Genomic DNA, 22421 nt, shown 5'->3' on the forward strand with positions numbered 1-22421 from the left:
AGGGCTTTCTAGTCCTGCAAAGACTTACAGACTCAGTAACATGCAACAGAAGTTCTACCCTGTCCTACGGCGTCACTGACTTTGAACTGACTCGACGGGAGGGAGTGCACGCTTGCCAAGGTCAGAGACAGTCACACGAGATTTATAAGGAATCCATGGAGGCCCCAGGTTCTCTTCTGGAGCGATGGGACCTGCCTCTGTCACCCTGAAAGATGAGATTCTTGGATTTCATGTTCTTTTTGCCTTATTCTTTTTTCAATGTTCCTTCCAGGGTTTCCGCTGTCTCCTTACAGGACACTAGCCAGTTGCCATGGAACAGACCCTGCCCCATGGCTTCCCGCTCTGTCAGAGTAGAAACACGTCCCTTAGGGCTCTCAGGGTTTGATTTTTCAGAAGATCACCAGGTCTTTGCTCTGAGGTTACGGTAGAAACCTTGTGGCTAACAACGGAGTGCACAGTTTGCCCCACCTGGAGGACAATACAGCCCTGAACCCAACTCAGAGTAGCAACCTTATAGAGAGCTAAGCCAAAAAAACTCGCTGCTGCCCCAGTGCTCCAGCTGACGGGAACCTATGGGCAGCTCCAACTGCCCCTCAAGGCTTCCGAGCCTGCAAATCTGTACGAGCGCAGGGAACCATGCCTGTGGCCTGTGGAACACCTGGTGGGTTTGAACACCTGACCTTCTGATTAGCACCTAAACACTTTAACCACTGAGCTACCAGGTTTTTATTATTATCCAACACTAAAACAACGCAAATGAACTCCGAATTGCTATTTCCACTCTAAGTTTCCTCTGAATTCTAATGGCCCACTGGACACGTCGATGAGAATGTTCCTTAGTCACCGCAGAACCAGCTAATCGGAGACTGAGTTCACACCCCCCCACCCCACCCCCAGCCCTGGGCCTGCTGAGCTCCACAGCCTCGCTCTCTATGGATGTTACCGACAGCCACCCAGTTGCCACCATCCTCACTTATCACCTCCTACCCTCCCTGGTTGGGGCCATGGTTAGATGCAAGGCTACTAGCAAAGGCTGGCCGTTCAAACCCACCGTGAGGCACCTTGGCAGACAGGCCTGGTGATCTGCTCCCAGAAGGCCACAGCATGAAAACATGATGGGATCGATAAGCACAGTGCTCCCTATCAGACCATGCAGTTCCTTCCTTTGGCCTTCTCTAAGCCATCCCTTCCTCTGCCATTGTGTTGTGACCGCCCCGCAGGATCTCTTCCTCACTGATTTACCTCTGTGGCACAGTGGCTGAAATGCTCAGCTGCTAACCAAACAGTTGGTAGTTCAAATCCCCCGCTGTTCTTTGGGAGCAAGGAGTGCCCGTTGGCTTCCTTAGAGATTCCACCCTTGTGAGCACTCTGCGGCAGCTCTCCTGTCCCAGAGGGCTGCTCGGTCAGAACCGACTTGATGGCAGTGAGTTTGGGCTTCCTGTTGGTTCTCCCGGCCTACTTTCCATCCTGTTGTCAGTGATTTTCTTACCAGGCAAATCCGAGTACGTGCTATTCTAGCAAACAATCCTCCTGCTTCAAATTCAAAGCCAGTGTCTAATCTGGGGAGGCAAGAGCTCCGTGACCCTGCCCCCTCTATTCCTGTATCTTATGCTGAAGATATGCTGTACTAGTTGGAAGTTTCCAGAATACCATAGGCTCTCCCATTGAACAAGCCCCCCCTCCCCCAAATGCCTTCTGTGTCTGTCTACATTATTTATCTTTCAGCACTCAGCGCACAGGTTACCTCCTTCCCCCAAACAGCTCATTCATGTGTGTTCCCAGAGTGCTTTCGGTTACTTCCACACATGTCTGTATCACAAGGTCTGTTTGCCTGTTCCTCCAAGAAACTCAGCCTCCTGGGAACAGTCACTACATCCCTCCCTCCCTCCCATGGTCCTAGCTGTCTTAACACCACATAGGAAGACCCTGGATGGCACAAAAGTAAACGCATTTGGCTGTGAACGTAGAGCCAAGCTGCAGCCCTCTGCCTGCAACCCCCCGTCCCAACACACACACACACAGTCATAGTCAGTCTTATGGAGTTCAGGTGCACACGCTGACACTCAGGCAGCCTCATCGACTCAAAAGCAACAGGTTATTTACAAATATGGGTTCAAGAAAAGCTTGTTGGAAGAAGGGATGACTAGAGACATTACTAATAGGGCACTTGTATCCACTCCTGGGCATCTTACCTCAGATATATCAAAATGAAAATCTAAGGTCTTCCCAGGCAACTCTTTGGAGACATTATTAAAAATTTTCGTGAAGGAGATCTCTGGAGAACCTATATCCCCTCCGTAGGTCTTGGGGACGTCATTGGGCACGACAAGACTTGCGGAGCGAGACACCACCAGCTTTAGGATGTTGAGGGCTTCCTTCCAGTAAGGACTCTGGTGAAAAAAGACATATAAAAATATACAAGTTCCAAATACATTGTTCACTGAGAACATACATTGTGCGGACATGGTAGATTATATCAATGTTATTTCATAAAGTAGTCCTTCCGTGTGGTATGTGTCCCCAGGGAAGATACAGAAAATAGCCGATGAGGTCATTTCTTTGAGCCTTCAGGAGGAAATACAACGGCTATTTAGTGGGTCCTACTCTGCCCCAAGGCCACCTACGCACAGCACACACAGGCTGAGTCCCGCTCCAGCCTCGCGGTTCAAGGCTACTGTGAGCCACCCATCAGTCCATGTCCGTGAGAGTTTCCCTCTTTTCTATTAACCTCGTTTAATGCCCTATTAATGGGACATCATGTCCTTCTCCAGGAACTGGTTGCTCCTGATCACGTCCTAAGTATGTAAAACAAAGTCCCATCATCCTCACTTCTGAGGAGAATTCTGGCTGTCTTTCTTCCAGCACACATTTGTTCCTTCATCTGGCCCCAAACCAAGGCTGAGGAGTCGACTCTGTCTCATAGCAACTGGACAGAGAAGAACAGCTTCACAGGGTTTCCAAAATTGTACGTCTCTGTGGGAGAAGAAAACATCACCTTTCTCCACTGCAGTGACCCGTGGGCTTGAACTGCTGACCTCATGGCTCACAGTCCGATGTTTAACCTACTGCACAAACCAGGACATTCAATATTCTTCACTAACACCTTCACGGAAGAGCATCAGTTTTGCGGTCTCCACAGTCACGGTACTGCTGTCCCAGGCACGTGAGACAAGCAAGAACGCCATGGCTCGGGACAGACACACCTTTGTCCTCAAAGCTATCACTCTGCCTTTTTAACCCTGGAAAGAAGACTTTTGTAGAAGGTCTGCCCAGTGTTGCTTGCTTTCCTAACTGCGGCCTCCATCGGCATGGAGTATGGATTAAAGTCAGATTCTTTCGTCCTTCACGAAACAATACTTTCTCTGTTTATCATGATGTGGCTTACTGGAGTGGGTTGTGCAGATCTCGGGTTCTTTTGGTTGAGGTGTAATCCACACGGATGGGTGTAGTCTTGGATCTTCCTCAGCGAGTGCGCTGTCTTCTCTACTTCGGTAAGCCGGGTGGTGCCATCTGTATGTCACAGATGGTTCATGAGTCTGTCTTTGCTCCTGATGCCACGTTCTTCTTCATAGTCCAGCTTCTCAGATGATGTGCTCAACATACAGACTGGATAACTAGGGTGAATGGATACAACTCTTCTGCGTGCCTTTTAAACCAGGTTTGTTTGAACAACTACGTAAGATTCAATGACTGCCTCTTCGTTGATGCACACATTCTACATGAGAACAATGAAGTGCATTGTCAGTAAAACAGGTAAACATCTTTCTGGTATTCCGTTTTCAGCCATGATCCATGTGACATTAGCAATGACAGACTTGAATTTCTGGCAGTTCCCTGTGGATGTATTATAACCGTTTTGGAATGATCTTCAGCAAAAATACGTGCATGTGATATTAGTGACAAGAGTCGATCATTTCTGCATTCCATTGGATCACCTTTCTTGAGAATGGGCACAAATATGAAATTCTTCTCTGGTTAGCCGAGTAGTTATCTTCCAAATTTCTTGACACAGATAAGTGAGCTCTTCACTTCTTTTTGGCTAACATCTTCAGTACATCATGGATTTGCTCCTTCGATTTCATGATAATATGCTACCTTCCGACACGGCCGACCAATTCATTTTGGTACAGTGTGCAGGGGCAGTGAATTATTTAATGTGGTTCTTCTCACTAAAGTCTTTAGCCCTCACCTAATGACCTTTCCCGGCATGGGTCTGGTAAGCAGGTGGGGGACGATACCAAGAGTATTCACCTGTGAGGAATTGCAAACAGGTTTCCCAGGAGAGGCGTTCTGCTGTGTGTAAATCAAGCCCTCGGAGGAGAGGAGATCTCATCACCAGCAAGAGCCAGGAGTAGAGAGAGTCCAATGGACCTAAGATCCCTTGGCAGTGAACTTCTTGGATCCAATGACAGCTATACCACCAGAGGAGCAAGTCAGGAGCCAGAGCATGGAGCCGAGTGATGGCCTTCCCAACCCACGGAGCAAGTCAAGCTGAGTGCCTGGGGCAGGAGGCTGGGTTGCAGAGTGGGCTGCCTCTGTGGACTCAACTGGGGACATTGAGCTTGCTGACCCATAAGAGTGGAGCTGAGTGCCTTTGGACACAGAGGCAATGAGGAATATAAGTTTTTGAGTATCTGCAGAGAGAGTTCCAAGGTAACATAAAAAGTACTCTGGCTCTCCTAACTAAATCGCTATGCATTTTAAATAAAGTTTTACTAATTTTCAGACATAGATAAGAACACAAACGCATGGCTACCCATACATTTCCATGTGTAAATTCTGCTTCCGCATGCAAATGCACCTTAAGGAGAGACAGAAATATGAACCTGGAAAGGCTCACAAAGCATTTGGTCTCTGGTAAGTCAACCATTCACAGGCTGATGTGCTTAGCAAGGCCTTGCTTAGTAGGGAAGTCAAAAATTCAGCTCAGTAATGACCAGGTGGCTTCTCTTGGTTGGCTTACATTTAAATTATGTCTGGTTTCTTCCTTTCCCATTATCTGGTGCTTCCAATCAGACACAAAAAGGCAACTCTACAACACAGACTCTACAAAGAACGCTCTGAGTCATCGTCTTCCTCTCTCCCTGCAGAATGTGTTCAAAAATAGAAATGCTCAGAGAAACGCGGAGTCACAATCCCTGTCTCCAGAGAGTTCTGCATAGGTGGCATAGTCTCCACGGAGATGCTTATTCACAGCGATGGCTCTCGAAAGCATTCCAGTCTGGCCACGAAGAGTCTGCCTTTTGTCACTTCCCACCAAGGACATTCCTAACGACGTTCCCCCCATGTTGTAACTCTTCCTGACAAAGGATGTGGCCATTTCCCTTCTCTTGGGCACATTTCTGATGCTCGGTGAAATGATCACAGTCTCTCACCTGTACATATTTGCCAATAATCTTTATGATCTCCAGGTTAAACTGCTTGACTGGGGCAGCCGCGAGGTCAATGTGGCTCAGAAGACTGTAGATGATCTGCAGTAATGACTGCTGCATGCTGGACAACCCTTTCTCCAACAACTAAAAGAGACATTCCAAGGTACACGTTAGCCAGGTAAGTGAACGACCTCCGGCGTCCACATTTACAAGTTGAAAAACAAAACCGCCTTAGCCCACGCGTTCATGGTTAGATGAGAAGAAATGCCGGTTAAGAAGTTAGTGTCTGCTATCATTCTTTCTTGACTCAAAAAGGAGAATTTCAATATTATGTTTAATCATCTTACTTATCTTTTTCTCTTTTGAGGCAAACAAAACTACACGGTGGGAGATACTGCCATATATGGCATACAACAGACCGTGCTGGGCCAGCTCTAGACGTTAGAACCTCATGCATGATAAGTTCTTTAGGGAAGACAAAGGAGCCATGATTGCGCACCGGCTAAGTACTCTGCTGTTAACTCAAAGTCTGCTGGTTTGAATCCAAGCAGTTGCTCCACAGGAGAAAGATCTGTACATCAGCTCCCTTAGAGATTACCCACTCAATAACTTAGGGGAGGTTCAACTCCATCACTTGGGTTTGTGATAAGTTGAAATGGGCTCAATGGCCCACCTTACTGGCAAACTAGACAGCAGCACAAGAGGGTCTCAGGCTCTGGGTTAAATTCAAAGGCAAATGTGGTCTGCTTGGCTCTTTCCCCCAAGCTATGGGTGCAAGAGAAACCTACTAATGTGTGTTCATTCAGGTTTAGAAGCTTACAGGCAGGTAGCTTCCCTTGGCCGTTCACTTAAATTATAAAATTGATGGGGTAGTCAACCTATCAAAATCAAGACCTTAAAAAATTCATACCAGTCACGAAATACTTTCACTGAGCTAATAATGCTATGGACAATGTTTAAATGGTTTATTCAGCTATGAATTTTTTACCTCCTTGTTGCAGCATTAAATTTATTAACAAATGTCACGAAAGAATGCAAATACTGACTGAGTATGCAGTAGAATAATTTTAAGTCTGTGTGGTGTTATGGTCTGAAAGGTAAACCCTCTTGTGCTCACCCCCCAAAAACACCCCAATTAACAATAAAAAAAACAACCATCTGTATGGTGTTTAATTTCTAGAGACTGATTATTTTTTGGAAAGGAGGTATTCCTTTATTACAAACTGATAGATATTCTGAGTGATTGGCATCCCTTCCTTTTGAGGTTGTCTGTGTACCAACATAGGAGCCTTGATGGTGCAGTAGTTACGCATTGGGTTAACTGCAAGTCAGCAGTTCAAAACCACCAGCCACTCATTGGGAAAAAGATGGGACTTTCTACACCTGTCAAGAGTTCATCTTAGAAATTCTCAAGGGCAGTTCTTCTATCGCGTCCTACAGAGTCGCTATGTGTCGACAGTGCCTTGATGGCAGCGAGTTTGGTTTTTGGTTTTGTTGTACCTTCTTACTACTTTATATTTAAAGGCATGAAACTGCTTCTTATGCATCAACACATAAATATGCACACCTGATGCTACTCTAGGGCTATGTAAGAACAAATTTCCACTTTTAGCCCACTCCCCCACCCCCAAATCATCTTTAGATTAAGAAGCATCCAAACACCAACTGCCCCTGTGTCAAGTCTGGCTCCTGGAGACCTCTGAGGGCAGAGGAGACCTGCTTTCTAGGCCTGGTGAGACTGTGTATCTTTTGCACGGGAGATAGTCTCATCTTTCTCCCATAGGAAGAAAATGTGCCACTATAACAAAAACTTAAAAAGCCCAAACCCAAACCCAACAACCCCAAAAATCATACTCAGTACAAAGACGCTTTGCACACTGTATTCTTATCCTAGGAAACGAACTCATAGCCAAGAACCAATTTTATAGAAGTAGAAGTTGTAATCATCCTCTAGGGTCAAGGCCACAAAAACAGTTTACCTCTGCAAGGTAAGTCACAAGGCTAAAGGTGGCGTCTGAGAAGGAGTCATGCAGGTATCTACACACGACGTTGATCCAGTTTGAGCAGTCTCGGGAATACGTGTGTGTGCTGTACAAGCTCATCATGTGAGCCAGGTTGACCAGGGTGGGGCACTTTTCTTCTGCACACACCTAGGAGATAAAGGCCATTATTCCATTCACTTGCAGGGAAGACCCTCAAAGATTACCCTTGATCTGATATAAAATGCATTGACGTCGTGAAGGAGTCTGGGTGTGGCTCTGTAACATTTTAGTACACTCCATGTACAGTAGAAAAAAGTAAAGAGGAAAGAAAGCACAAAGGCGTGTGAGAAGACAATGTTGACAGGCCACACGGGAAGGAAGGTGTTAAGTAGGCCCCATACTACTGAACGTGCTGTGAGACAGGACGGCTTCCTTCCGTCTGATGTTTTGAAGAGCTGCCGCTGCTAAAAGGCACTGCACTGGTTGTTCTGCACTGTTCTGCAAAAAGGGCTGTGTTTTGTGAGATCCACGGCCGGCTCACTGCGGCGGTGTCGGTGGTGTTAGGTGCTGCTGTCGAGGTGGTTGTGACTCACAGCACAGCAGAAGGAAACACTGCCCAGGCCTTGGCCATCCTCACAGTTGTTCTCACGTTTGGGCCCATGGATGCGGACAGTGCCAATCCATCTTGTTGCAGGTCTAGCCTCTTTTTAGCTGCCCCTCTGCTTTACCATGGTCAGGCTACAAGGCCCAGACAGGCTGACTCACGCTGGGCATCCCCAGGGAGGTTCGGGGCTGCTGTGCCGAGCTGTCTTGGGAATCTCCATCCAGCAGTCCACTACTGATTCCCACCGTCTCCAATGGATGAAAATTTACAGGGCGGACCCCCTAAGTGGTCTTCAGAAACCTTACACCAGCAATTCTCAACCTGGGGGCCGCAACCCCTTTGGGGGAGTCGAACGCTTTCACAGGGTTTGCCCGATTCATAACAGTAGGAAAATGACAGTGATAAAGTAGCAAGAAAAATAATGTTATGGCTGGGGGGGGGGGGTCACCACAACATGAGAACCCGTATGAAAGGGTCGCGGCATTGGGAAGCTTGAGAACCACTGCCCTAGACGCTAAGGTTCTCAGGTCCACAGAGCAACCTTGTGGAGGTCCTTTCCAAATGTAGACCTTCTAGAGTGTAGCTGATATTGTACTTCAGGAACTTCAAACCGACATATTTGAGGGCGTCTTGAGTCAAAACCAACTCCCACTCTGTCTGCTGCCTGGGTTACAGGAAAGGATGTTCCCTGGTCTCCTGGGGCACGCTTGAACAATGCAGAACTAGAAAAGGGCCTCCCCAGTCTTACATCCCCATCCAGCACAAAGGGCTAACCGGATGCCACTACGCGGATGATGCGAGCCCACGCGCACCATGCCACAGCTGTGCCCCATAGGCTTCTCGGCGACCGTGGTTTCCAGAAGTCGATCACAAGCCTTCCTTCTGAGGCATCTCTGCGTGGTACTGACCTACCTACCAACTTTGAGGTTAGCTGCAGAGCATTTAATCATGAATCCGACCCATAAGGTCTCACCGAGGGCTCGCCTCATTTTAATTCCTACTCTTGAAGTCTTCCTTTGTCATCTTATTAATGATTTGTCAGGTACTCACAGTCTAGAATAGGTAGTAAATGAAAGCATATATATTTCAACTTTCAAATGGATCGGTTTGATAATCCAAAAGAAACTTCATACGTATCCAAGTACCTGTGCCATCCAGTTGACTCTGACTCCCAGTGACGCTACGCAGGGTTTCCGAGACTGTCCATCCACATGGGAGCAGACAGCCAGCCTCGTCTTTCTCCTGTGCAGAACCACTGACTTTGCAGTTACCAAGCCACGCCTAACCCACACTTACATCACGCTCCGATTCATGTTTGGAGGGTCTCAACTCCTCATATGGCTATTATTACTAGGCAAGCTTGGGAGACAGGGGTACAAACTATACAAACTACTACCTCAGCTGCTTAGAAGTGAGCCTGTGAAGCAGTGGTTCTCAACCTGTGGGTCGAACAACCCTTTCACAGGGGTTGCCTAAGGCCATCGGAAAACACATACATATTCCTGATGGTCTTAGGAACCGAGACACCGCTCCTCTATCCGACTCCAGGTGGGTCAGCCCACATGCAGATATGCCCACCTACGAGTACCAGGCATGAAGACTGTCACCCATGCTACACCATGCTTCAAGACAAAATTTAATTTATTTGTCATTAGAAATGAACATTTCACAATATATAATTACATATTGTTTTTGTGATGAATCACTATGCTTTAATTATGTTCCATTTGTAACAATGAAAATACATCCTGCATATCAGATATTTACATGAAGATTCATAACGGTATCAAATTGCAGTAGCAATGAAAATAATTTTATGCTTGGGGGGGTTATCCTAAATGACCCCCTGGGTGATACAACATGAGGAACTATATTAAAGGGTCGCGGCATTAGGAAGGCATTAAAAGTGGCTGGTTCCATCCATTAATCTTTTCCCCATAAGACAGGCATCAGGAATAAAAAGGGGGAAATTTCGTTGTGATTTATTTTATTTGTACTTGAACACCTCATGATAATTGATTGTGATTAAAAAAAAAATCCCCAAATGTCAAACATCTTACAATGTATTAAATGCTTTAAAATAGGAGTTATTGCCCTCCAGAATAAAATGGGTGTGTAATAAAGAATCATATTTCCGTGGCAGATTAAAACAAAACAAAAAAAGTCTTGGGATCTGGACAGTACAACGTTATAACACAGCCACTGACTTAAAAAAAACAAACATGATTTTGTTGGAGGTCTGAATGATCGGGTGAAATTATGCCGACACTTCTTGCCGAAATGAATGCCGCTGAAAAGGCCAATCTCTCTCCTAAGTGCTGCCCCTTTTGGGGCGCTCTCCAAGCGCAGACAGAGCACACAACTCAGGGTATTTGCATAATGAGGAAGCACATAATGGTAGAAAATTACTCTCCACAGTTATGAGTGAGAGAATAATTAAGACATCAATTTAATCCACATCCTGGCGCTTGCTAAAAGCACGCAGTGAGGGAGCCTTTGTGTGCCGCCCAACAGGGAGAAAATCAACCTGGGTGTGCCTCACAGGCGGCCAGATTGATTTAAAAAGGAACAACAAAAAAAGACTAAACAAAGATGACATTTAGGACCGTCCCTGGTCCTGCTGTGTGAGAGCAGAGCTGCAGAGCCGGGCCGGGCCGTGTGCCTCACGCAGGCTGAAAGCCTGTTCTTGAAGGTTAGCTGCAGTCAGCAGGTGCCAAGGCTTCTAACGCCCCCTCACTAGGGGATGGATACCTTTCGTTCTCTTGAAATCTCCCATTAAGCCAACTTATGTCTTTCCCCCCTCCTTGTTGTCTGTCCCACACTAAGGCAGAAACAAATGCATGATTCTTGTCTGCAACAGCTTTCCAGGGTGGCTGCCATTAGGATGTAAAATGCAAATTACTTTATTTAAAGGGACAGAGGGCACCACTCTCAGACTAACAACGCAAATACCGTGCCACTGGTATCTTCCCGTCAAGCACTCATTTATAGAAGGTGGTATTTCATTTCTAACAAACAGAGTTGCCCACTCTCTTGATACTTAATGTTCTGCCGATTTACTTTATTAGGTAAAACCAAAAAGGGGGGCCAGCCTTGTCTTTTTCCCCCCCTATCACCCCCACTTTTTAAAAATACAAACAAACAAAGATATGGCCCTTTAACTATAATCTTGGTTCTGCTTTTAGATTTTAGGCTTTAAGAAGAATCTTTTTAAGACTCTCTCCATTATCTATTTTGTTTAGATTTTTAACTAAGAATGAATTTGACACATTTTATGAAATCTGTTCTTGTTATTCGCTATATGCCCTGGGTCACTGGTGATAACTCCCTGGGTGATACAAAAGGTTAACGTTTGGCTGCTAACCGAAAGGCTGGAGGTTCCAGTCACACCTGAGCTGCCTTGGACAAGAGGTTTGGCAATCTACCATATATAGTCAAGTATAATATGACCTGAACATCAGCCAAGGCACCTAATTTGACCACAAAAACTGCATTAAAAAATGTGCTGGAAAACTCGATTTTACACGAGTATATATGGTACTTCCAAAAAAATCTAGCACGGAAAAAATCCTACGGAACGTAGCTGTACTGACTGACACACATGGTGTTCACAGCCAGCAGGCGGGGCGGACTCCACAGTCTTGTTTGTCGAATCCAGTCTTTCTGTACTGTTAGTGTAAAGAATTGGGCCGAGAGCGTTTTCTTTTCACCACCTTGAAATCCCAGAACTAAGTCAGCCTCAGTGGTGTTAACATTCGGGACACGGAGAGGTGGTTCTTTGATAAGGCTCTCTGCTGGCTTGCTCTTTCCGTGTATTGGCGTGTTGCTGGGTCATATCGTACGCCACACTCCCTGTTCGTGAGTGGATTCCCACGCACAGCGAACCTACAGCGCGTGGGAGCACGGCCCCCGTGGGTTGAGAGACTGTCACCTCTCGGGAGTAGAAAGCCTCCTCTGCTCCCAGGGACGTGGAATCTCGACGGAAACGTTAATTTGCTCATCTACAAAGCCCGTCCGGAGGGTTTCACTTGCCCTTCCCTTCTGTTGCAGATCTCATTGGCTTTCCGTTCAGAGCTTTCAGGTGGGCTACCTCACACTGCTATGGTACCTCCTCCCCAAGTTCACGAAACTTCCTGGGGAATACATCATTCAAAATTTCTCTAAACCCTTCACGTAGCTGTTTACCTTTGTAATCTGAAAAGCTTCTGTCCCACCCTCAGGGGCCGATACCAAGAGCAGACACTTCATTAAGAAAGACATGTACACAGTAGGCAAGCTATTGGAGGATGCTTGTTCATTCTGAAGAAGTTAGTGAAAATAGAAAAGGTCAAAGTTAGGTTCCTTTAAAACTAAGAAAAAGAAGCTCTGATATTTTAAAGTGAACATCAACAGACGGTTCAAAAGGAGCTCCGTTTCTGTTTGGAGAGCTGGCTGCCGAGGGAAGGAAACCAGTCACGAAGGAGAAGAGCGAGGGAAGACGCGACGCGAGAGAAGGTCAAAAGGCAAAGGACAAACAGACGGGAACATCCAGGCTCCCTGACTAGATGACGCCCACTTCTTCCAGGACACCATGCTCTTTCCTCTGCTTAGAAACCGCCACCCCCCAGCTGAGCTGTCCCCCACCTCCCCTCCCCCATTCGGAAACCAACCTCTGGGTATTCCCATTTGGCCTCCAGTGTCAACACAGAACTGACCTCCCCCAAGAAGGCTTCTGGTCTATGTGCTCCTGGAGCCCTCTGCTTTCCCACTGTGCCGACCGAACCACCTTGCTGCACTTGGGTGCCTACCCACGAGGCTCAGTGCCCTACCTGTCTTGCTGAACACCGTGGGGCCAGCACCTAAAGCAGTGCGGCTTTGTCAGTCTTTGGCAATGAAGGGATACGTGAATGAGAGGCTAACAGAGGTAGAGGAGAAAATAGGGAAACGGTAGAAAAAAGACCAGGGCTCAAAGGGGTGTCACTCTAGTTAAGAACTTCCAGGTGGCGGCATCCGAGCATTCGCCACTCACATCAGTTCTACAGACCTGCTTTATGTGCACACAGGAATAACCATGTAGATGCAAGGTTCACATAGGAAGTGACAGCAGAGACTTTTAAACGAATTTTTAAGAGACACCTCCCCCGACCCCTTAAAGAAACACCCCAGGTTGAGTTCCCTGTAGTGGTATCTTCCAGGGTAACATTTGCTTACCTTTGCTATTCGACTAGCTGTTTCTTTGCAAAACTGAGTTGGGCTGTCAAAATGCTGGATTAAGTGAGGCAATAAGCAAAGGATGTTAAGAGGAAAGCCTATCAAAACAAAACAAAAAAGCAAACAATAACCAATTTTATTGCATATTATTGGAAAAGCTAAAACTGTTGTTTCAGTGGCTCCCAGACACCATCCTCTTTGCCTTTCCTGGACTACTTCATCCTCTACCTTCGTCCTATGCTCGCACCCCACGACTCCCTCAGATAAAACAACAGCCTGACTGCGGAAAAGCGGAAATTAGTCGATTCCAAAACAAATGATTAGTTCACATTTCACCGCCATCAAACGCCAAGTGCTGGTGCAATGATAATTTTCACTTCACCTGACAGCTGGGAGGGGTCCACCAGCGTGTGCTTGGAGACAGCGATGAGTTTGCTGAGCAGGTGCACGGTCATTTCTTGGGTCGAGACGGAGGTGAAGCCCTTCAGGAAGAGCCGCTGAAGGCCCGGGAAGTTCTTCCATTTCAGTTTGCTTTGGACGGTTTCAATCTTCTCCCGGCTCTCTGACTTGTCCAAAGGCAAGTGGACAAGCAGTTTGTTGAGAAGCCTCAGAGCCAGGAGGTATTCGTACTCATAATCCGATTCCAACAGCGAGGCTGCGATCCAGAAGACGGTGGCCATCAGGTTGGTGGGCTCAGTAGTGGCATGCACGTCATACATTCCTTTCTCTCGCAGGGAGGAAAGGCTTCTAGTCCTCGCTAAACTAGTGCTGTGGCTTATCCGTCCGTCCATTATATCCAGTGTGTGACTCCGCTGCCGGTCACCTCGCCGCTCACCGATCGAACTTAATCTCAAAGAGTTACTTCTTGCATTACTGTTATATCCCAAATCCCTGCTACTATTCATGGGACTTGTGCTTAGATTGAGTTGTCCAGTGCTTTTCCTGTTAGCTGCATACTTGTTTCCCATGATAGGGTCATGGTATGAGGTTCTTTGGGGCGGGGGGGGAGAAAGAGAAAACCAGTCACAATCATATCATATTTTGCTGCACTAATTTTACTCTTGAGCACACACATGCGTGCGCACGCACGCACACCCACACCCATCAGAAAAAAAAAGTGACTATCTGACTTTGTGCAAGCGCATTTCAGGCCTCTCTTGCATACTGAGAAATAAAATAAAATGTGTAATAACACTGTTCTTTTGAGCTGGGATGATGTTTACCTTGGAGAGGAAATTCTGTGACAGTAGTCAATATTGCACTTCCACATCTGGGATTTAGGTATCTGTCCTGTCCCAAGCAGACCTCACCTATCTTCTCTTCAGTCCTGCTAACCCCGGTATCCTCATTTCTGTCCACAGCACGCTGTTTCCACAACCTCTGGGCTCAAACTCTGTTTTTCATTTCTTCTTCTCCCTCACATCCAGTTACTAATGATTTTAAAGGTATTAACTGAAGGCGATTGTTTGCAGGCTAAGAGGAGCATTACGTAAAACATTTTGTAGGAGACAGACATGTAAGTAGTGGATTTATAGCCTATAAATTGCTGCTACTAAAATACAAGGGAACGTTTGTTTTGGGAGGGTCCTAAGGATGTAGCCATTAACAGGGCCCTTGGGAGAGCTGGATTAGCGGAGAGGGGACATCTGAGATGGGACTTGGAGGATGAGTTGGGTTTCAGGTTTGCAAAAGTCAATACTCAGGCTACCTGAGAGGAGAGCGGTTCACGTCCTCAGACGATAGGGCTGATGATCGCTTGGTAAAAAAGTCTTCCTCGGAAAACCTTAAGGAGCCCAGTTCTTTTCTGACACTCATGGGGTCGCCATGAGTTGGGGCAAATGGAGAACAGCTGGTTTTGAAGGCAGAGACAGTGGGTGGAGAGGTTGCTCCAAGGGGGAGGAGGAGCCGTGTGTGGGAAGCGGACGAGTGTGGCTGTGGCAGAAAGCCCTAAACCGGGACCCTGGACACCACTCACTCGTTAGCGCAGTGATTTCCCTCACGTCTTCACCTGCCGGGGTTAAGGTTCAACCTGGTTCTCCACCTGACCTAGAATAATTTCCTTTACCACTCGCACAATGATACCGTGTCATGGTGGCCCACACTCGGCTGTTCAAGTTCTGCATACAGAGCTACGGGTGGCCAAGGTCAAAGTCTTACTGAGAAAGTGCAGAAAGGAGATCATAATGCTTCATGGTCTCGGCCAAAGTGTCGATTGCAGACTCCAATGTCAGCAGAAGCTCGATCACGAAACCCTGCGTATGCACACACACACACAAAACAAAAACAACAAAGGTGCAGCTTTTTAACAACCATGCTCTGGAGAAACAAACGCCAAAGGACTGGCTGGTGAGATGGACAGTGGGAAGAACCTTCACATCAATATGACAGCATGATTAACTTCTCGGGTAACGGGGCCTTGGTGACTCATGAACACTCGTCAGATGAATGGCATCAATGGATTCGAATGGCCTGACGATTCACTCAAATTCCAGGCCAGAAAGCTAAGGGTCACCCCTGATGCTCCCCTCGCACCTGAAATGGAATCTACCAGCAAGTCTTATCAATGTTAGCTTTCGACTCTGTAAAAATCAGGCCCTTCCATCTCGACACCTCCGTGGCTTTCTTTCACCTGAGCCACCAGCACCGGGGCCTGTATAGGTTTAAAGCTGCCTCTTCCCTAACCTCGCCTGCTCCCCTCCTGGCGAGTGCCACTCTCTCTTCAATGCCTTCGAGTGGTCCCCTTCAACTCAGAGGGAAATCCCACCTGGGACCAGAGCCTGGTGGGCCTCAGGTGATCGGGACCTGCTGACTTTACCAGTCCGTTGCCATTGGCCCCCATGCCCAAGCCCTGGTTACACGCCCGCCACACTGGTTTTCATGACGTTTCTCAGAGAGCCACCTCGTGCTGCTTCAGCTACAGGGCCTGTGCACTTCTTATTCCCGTTTGCTCTGCCTGAAATGCTGTCTCCCAGATCACTTCACGAGTGTTTGTTAAAAAATCCCCTTTGAGATGATCCTGTACAGAACAGTGACTCCTTCCCCATCACCGTTACCTTACTGTTTTCACTGCATCTACCACTAATTGTGTCACAGACCCTAATCACTAACATAGGAAAGGCCTGCTATCCCAAGAGAAAGGAGCCCTGGTGGCCTAGTGGTTTACGGTACTAATCGCAAGGTCAGTGGTTTGAAACCACCACTGCTCTGCAGGAGAAAGACAGGGTTTTCTGTTCCCGTAAAGAGTTCCAGTCTCGGAAACTCGCAGGGGCAGTCCTACCCTGCCCTGTAGGGTTGCTATGAGTTGGCAGCGACCTGATGGCAAGTGGGTACAGGATTTTTTTTTTAGTCCCCAAGGGAATCTAAGATCCAAAAGACCTTGAATGGTGTCTTGTGTAGTGCTTAGAATAGTGCCCATTCTATGTGAGGTATTTGGGAAATATCTACGGAGTAAATTCATTTCCCAACAGCTAATATTAAATTTAGCCTGTACAGACCCATGTTCTCAAATGTAATCTTTTACTTACCTGATCTGGGGGGAAAAACCAAAACCCTGTTCTCCTCTTGTATTTACATTTAACTTCTTTTCTCTTGGACCAGGAGTCATCCCAGGACACTATTCAACTGTTGGGGTGTAAAACCTGCTCTGACCGGCAGTAGACGACTTGGTTTTGCGAGCATGCCAATACACAATTGCCCATACAACCCTTTCTGCCCACCCCCTCAGGTCAATGGCTGCTCCAGGACATTAGAGGCCGATACTTCGCCATCGGTCCAGCTACAGCCGTCCAGAGCTGCCGACGCATCTCTGCCAAACTGTGGCTGCCCAGGAAGTGCTGAAAGAATGTCATGAGGTACCTGGGCATCTTCTCCTGGGTCCCCCACCGTCTCCACGAGTCTGGAGAGGACATCGGAAAGTGTGGCTGCAGAAAGGGGCTGCTTCAGGGCCCTGAAAATCTGGAACGACCGCCCGGCGTAGTGTCGAGAAGAGCAGGACAGTGCTGTCTGCAGGGCCACCTCGCTGAGGTGATGCTCCAGGTGACCTCCTTCTGGGAAAACAAGTGAAGTAACCAGAAGTCTGTCAAGTTACAGGGTCTCGGACCAGGTGCTCACTGTCCAAAACCAGTACCGGGCCAACGGGGCATGCAATGAAACTCTTAGGAGCCGATGTGCCTTCCCCTTCCATTGGCATTTTAGGTGATGCTTGATTCTCTGCTGCAAGGACGCAATCGGCAAGACTTGGAACCCCCCACTCGCCACCACTGCCGTTCTGCCCTGGATAGTGCTTTTGCAGGGAGGAGCTGGGGGTGGTCAGCAAGGGTCCTAGACCCTATGCATGAAATTCCAGCCATAACCTCGATCCCCTCAACTGTGACACCCCCCAAATGTCTCCACACGTTGCCTGATTCTGAGGGAGCAAAGCCACACTGGTCGTGAAGAACCACTGCTTTTAGACACATGTGTTTTTACTAAGAGTTTCAAACTGTCCTTCAGCTTTCTACCACGGAAGACCACACTGGCACCTAAGGGAGTTTTAAGTCATGGCTGCATCTGCCCCTTGAACTCCATCCACCCTTTCGTCGGATGAAACCAGGCTGCTGTTGGATGATGCCGTCATCCACAGAGCCAAAACGTCCAGCGGTCCACAGGGACGTAGCTTTCTTATTTGAAACAGTCCCCGGTGGTGTCGTGGTTGTACGTTGGGCCGCAGTTGAAACCAACTGCCGCTCTGCTCCCTTCAAATGGCAGTCTCGGACCCCAGAGGGGCAGGGGTGCCTGTCTCACGGGGTCACTGAGTCTGAAGTGACGTTACAGCAGTGAGAACTTAGTTTTCTTCCCCCGACTGAGAACGATCTGCCATCACTAATGAGTGGTTGTCGGGTTGTTGTTGTTTTTAAGTGTAGAACTTTTCATGTACCCAAGCAGCTATCAGCTTTTGTTAAACATGACGAGAAAGGTTACGCAACATGAACACGACCTCTCTTTGAAATGAAGTCGCATCTGGAAGACAGCACGACAGGTACCTGCGCTCGACTGCTTAAACACGGCCACCACGTGCTTCAGGAACGCAGTGAGCTGCTCGGCGCTCCTGATGCTCGGGGTCTTGGCGGAGACGTCCTCGTGGCTCCAGAGCGGCCCTCTTTTTCTGGCAACAGAGCACAGTCTTACTTCCTTGTGTCTGAATCGCTGGGGTGTTCCTCATCCTTGTCTAACGCGCACCCCGTGACTAGGAAGCCCAGGAGTCGGATGAGTGCAACACAGCGGTTCTCCACCTGGGGGTCGAACGACCCTTTCACAGGGGCCGCCTAATAGATCCTGCACATCAGATATGTACATGATGATTCGTAACGGTAGCAAAGGTACAGGGATGAAGTGGCAACGAAAATAATGTTATGGTTGGGGGGTCATCACAACATGAGGAACTGTATGAAAGGGTCGCGGCATGAGGAAGGTTGAGAACCACTGGTCTAACAACACCCCACTAAGTCTCCCCATGCCCTTCACGCATGTGGATAGCAAGGGAGGAAGATCTGAGTTACATATAATCAATCTCAAAGCCTTCCATCACTGCCCGCCCCCCCAGCCCCAACTATCTCAGAGGTAGTGCAATAAAATGATATATTTTGCCAAATGCGAAGAGGACTGACCCCTCTTGCCCTCCCTCCTCCCAGCCCAAGGTATCTCCTTGCTGGACCGATCAGCATCTGTAACTGCATGGTCATGCTGCAGGGCTCCTTAGGCTGGTTTCTCCCTCGCTTCTAGCACGGCCCCGAGGCAGCCTTTCCTCTCAGCCAGGCGGGATTGGCTCACCGTTTCCACACACTGGGCTTTCTCAGGCCCCTGTGGTGGTTTTGCATGCAAGGTGAATTGCCCCCTCCCTGCTCTCCAGCTATCTTTTTTGGTCTCTGAATGGTGCCTGGCGAAGAGTAAAGGAGTCCTGGTCGTGTAGAGGATGATCTACCTACAGGGGCTCTACCTACAGGGTTGGCAGTTCGAGACCACCCACTGCTCCACGAAGACAGTTGAGACTTCCCGCTCCCCTAGCAAGTTACAGCCTTGGAAAGGCAGGGGGTAGGTTCGACCCTGTCCTAGAGTCACTACGAGCCAGAACCGACCATCAATAGAGTAGACCATCAATAACGATGCAATGCTTGGCCGGCTGATCAGAGTAGGTGTTCAGGTACCGACTCTCAAAACACCATCATGTTGGAAATGGACATTGTGGCCCACGACAGCTAACGGATGAAGAGCTGCTGAGCACAGGCCCTGCTGGGGAAGCCAGGGGGTAGGCGTTACCTTGAGGTAATGAACTCCATGAGGCCTTTCACTTTCCCATCCTGCTCCACTGAGATGTCCGCCTCATTGAGGAGCGTGGCGTGCAGGTGTGACATGGCAGCGCTGCTATTTCCTAAGCTGATACTAGAAGAGGTAGAACTTGAGCTAAGCCCTGAGTCAGTCATGGGGGAGGGCTGGTAATCGGGTATAAAATCATTCACACCTGCGGAGAGAGAGAGACCATCATGCAGAAAACCGCCTCACAGGGAGATAGCAACTGCAGTTTCTGACGGAGTGGTGGGGAACGGGAGGCTCTCGCTCAGGCAGCGGCTGATTCAAATGAAGGATCCTCAGAAACACCCGGTCCATCAAGGGAGGGGGTTTTGTTTGTTTGACTTTTTACTGTGAATTAGGTGAAAGTTTACAGAACGTGGTTTGGCATTCAACAATTCACACACCGTCAGATTCAACTCACTCGCGGCAGCCTCCCTCAAGATTCCTAAGGCTCACCCCACTACTTCCTCCCCATCCTTCCTCTTTCCCAGCCCCTCTCAACATGGCACTTGGGGAAGAGGGGCCCTTCTGATCTTCAATGGTTTATTCTAAACACCAAGGTGAGTTCCGTTCCAGACGTGAATGGGAAGGCCATAGTTGGAGGGTCCCATTGGTCTCTATCCAACTAGGACACCTGGTCTCTAGTGGAAGATTTCAGCAAACACCCGTTTTCACATCCCTAGGCCCAAACTTAAGTGTTTGGAGTTACTGTGCAGTCTCTGCTGCCATCTGCTGAAGAAAGGTGCAAGAGGCCATTTCTTTTTTTTTCTTTCTTTCTTTTTTTTTTTTAAACATTTTATTAGGGGCTCATACAACTGTTATCCCAATCCATACACACATCAAGTGTGTAAAGCGCATTTGTACATCGTTTCTCAAAACATTTTCTCTCCATTTAAACCCCCGACATTAGGTCCTCATTTTTCCCCTCCCTCCCCGCTCCCCCCTCCCGCATGAGCCCTTGATAGTTTATAAATGGGTATTTTGTCATATCTTGCCCTGTCTGACGTCTCTCTTCATCCACTTTTCGGTTGTCTGTCCCCCAGGGAGGAGGTCACACACAGTTCCATGCAATCGGTTCCCTCTTTCCTACCCATTCTCCCTTTACCCACCCTGTTTTGCCACTCACACCACTGGTCCTATAGGGCTCATCCGTCCTGGATTCCCTGTATTTTCAGAGGCCATTTCTGATAGCTGGTCGTTATTTCCTCAGTATTAAGCACAATTTTATAATATGAACATATTGTTAGTGTTTCATAGTAAGTATTCTACATATTCTGCTTATTTTACGTAAATATCTTTTTGAAAGTCTATTGGTAATATTTACACTATGTCAATTATTGAACGATTTGTTTTAAACTCACTCAACTCAGATACCTCCAGTGGATTCCGACTCACAGCAACCCTACAGGACAGGCCAGACTTCCCCTGGGGGACTCTGAGATGGTAAATCCTTACGGGAGTGGAGAGCCTCATCTTTCTCCCTCGGAGCAGCTGGCGGTTATTAAAGGCTATCTTTTTGTCTATATTTACAGAGGGCTAACAGCAAACACAAACTACGAAATCATGAATAAAGTTGCTTTTCTGTAAAAAAGGCAATAAACTTTGTCCCACTCTTTTAAAATTAGTTTTAAAAATTCGATTAAGTTTCCTAATAATGATTTTTCTTACAAGCTACAAGGCTCTAAGAAAATACAAGGTGTTAACTAATAACTCAGAAATTCATTAACCATGTATCTGAAGCACAATAGGATTAGGAAAAATGGTGCCTATATTTAAGTTTCTGAAAGTAATGATTTTTTAGACCATCTCTTATTAATTGGCATGATGAAACTGATGAACAGAGTAAATAAGTAGGGGCTATTAAGAAAGAAAGGAGCCTTGTGGAATAAGCACTGTACTGGTAACCTCAAGGTTGACAGTTCAAACCCACCAACTGCCTGTTTGGAGAAAGACGGGGCTGTCTGCTTCTGTAAAGATTTACCGTCTCAGAACCCTTGTCTAGGATCCGTAGGAAATGACATTGTCTTGATGGCAGTGGGTCTGGTTTTGCTGTTAGAAATGAAGAAAATATAACACTAAAGGTAAAAATATTCACAGTTAGTGAAATAATTTTAATACTTGTGTCTCCTAAATTGGAGTCTAAATACTTAAAAATGGGCAACACTTTTAAATTGAGTAAATAGAAGAAAGCAAATCAAACAGCTAAAAAAATACGATTATCAATTTTTCAGACCTTGAGAGTTGGGAGAAGGAACACAACCTCGCTCTCACACCAAGTGCCCAGTGAGTGATGCATTTCCACTGCACCTTCAATCCACGCATTCAGAACGTACGCTGTTCACCACAGAGATCTTCAGCGAGGCAGACTTAAACATGCAAGTGTAACGTCTTCTTATATTGAGTAGTAGATAGCTAAGTGGCACACACTGCATTTTTACTTAAAATGTTCTCTAGTCCCCATTAACAACGCCTCGTTCCCACTCTTCAAGCGGAGGCGTTCTGGAGTACATACCTGTGAAAGAGGAATCTAAGTGTGCCACGTGTTTGACAGTCAGCACCCTGGGCTCATTAAACTCCTTGTTCCTGAGAAGGACAGAAGCAGCAGTCCGGACGTTACTGTTGGATCCCATCACTATCAGTAAATGCAGAAGCAGGCGCTTACAATGTTCATATACCTCAGGGTGCCAGTGGTCAAGCCCTAGAGTGGATGGGAGGAAAAAGGCATCAATCAACAAGGAGCATTCTTGACACCAATCTCCAGAACCTTGTGGAGGTCAGTTCTAGGAGGAGGATTCAACAAGTTGGTGGAAAAATTCCATGATCTGTTGTTTCAATTTTATTTTTTTGAGTATATCCCACCAAATTTTGTCTTTCTTTTTTGGGGATCATTTTATTCAGGGCTCATACAACTCTTATCACAATCCATACATACATCAGTCGCATAAA

General features: G+C 47.2%; 1 protein-coding gene across 6 annotated transcripts in view; it reads right to left on the reverse strand.

Annotated features, from left to right (window-relative positions):
• Positions 1–22421, reverse strand: part of FRYL (FRY like transcription coactivator) — a 221605-nt gene that overhangs the window by 35301 nt on the left and 163883 nt on the right. For 4 of the 6 annotated variants that reach the window (XM_045284303.1, XM_004706278.2, XM_045284302.1 and 1 more), the window contains 10 exons: positions 21988–22173; positions 19443–19644; positions 18170–18291; positions 17004–17194; positions 15306–15400; positions 13531–14138; positions 13149–13246; positions 7352–7522; positions 5376–5516; positions 2193–2390 (listed from right to left, as the gene is read on the reverse strand). In XM_045284303.1, coding sequence (XP_045140238.1) covers positions 2193–2390; positions 5376–5516; positions 7352–7522; positions 13149–13246; positions 13531–14138; positions 15306–15400; positions 17004–17194; positions 18170–18291; positions 19443–19644; positions 21988–22173 — 2012 coding nt within the window. The remainder of the gene's footprint in view (positions 1–2192; positions 2391–5375; positions 5517–7351; positions 7523–13148; positions 13247–13530; positions 14139–15305; positions 15401–17003; positions 17195–18169; positions 18292–19442; positions 19645–21987; positions 22174–22421) is intronic. The other 2 variants (XM_045284305.1, XM_045284304.1) reach the window with 1 other exon arrangement.

This window comes from Echinops telfairi, unplaced genomic scaffold (assembly GCF_000313985.2).
Source record: "Echinops telfairi isolate 266 unplaced genomic scaffold, ASM31398v2 ScPeMD7_7468;HRSCAF=8506_0, whole genome shotgun sequence".
Classification (NCBI taxonomy): domain Eukaryota; kingdom Metazoa; phylum Chordata; class Mammalia; order Afrosoricida; family Tenrecidae; genus Echinops; species Echinops telfairi.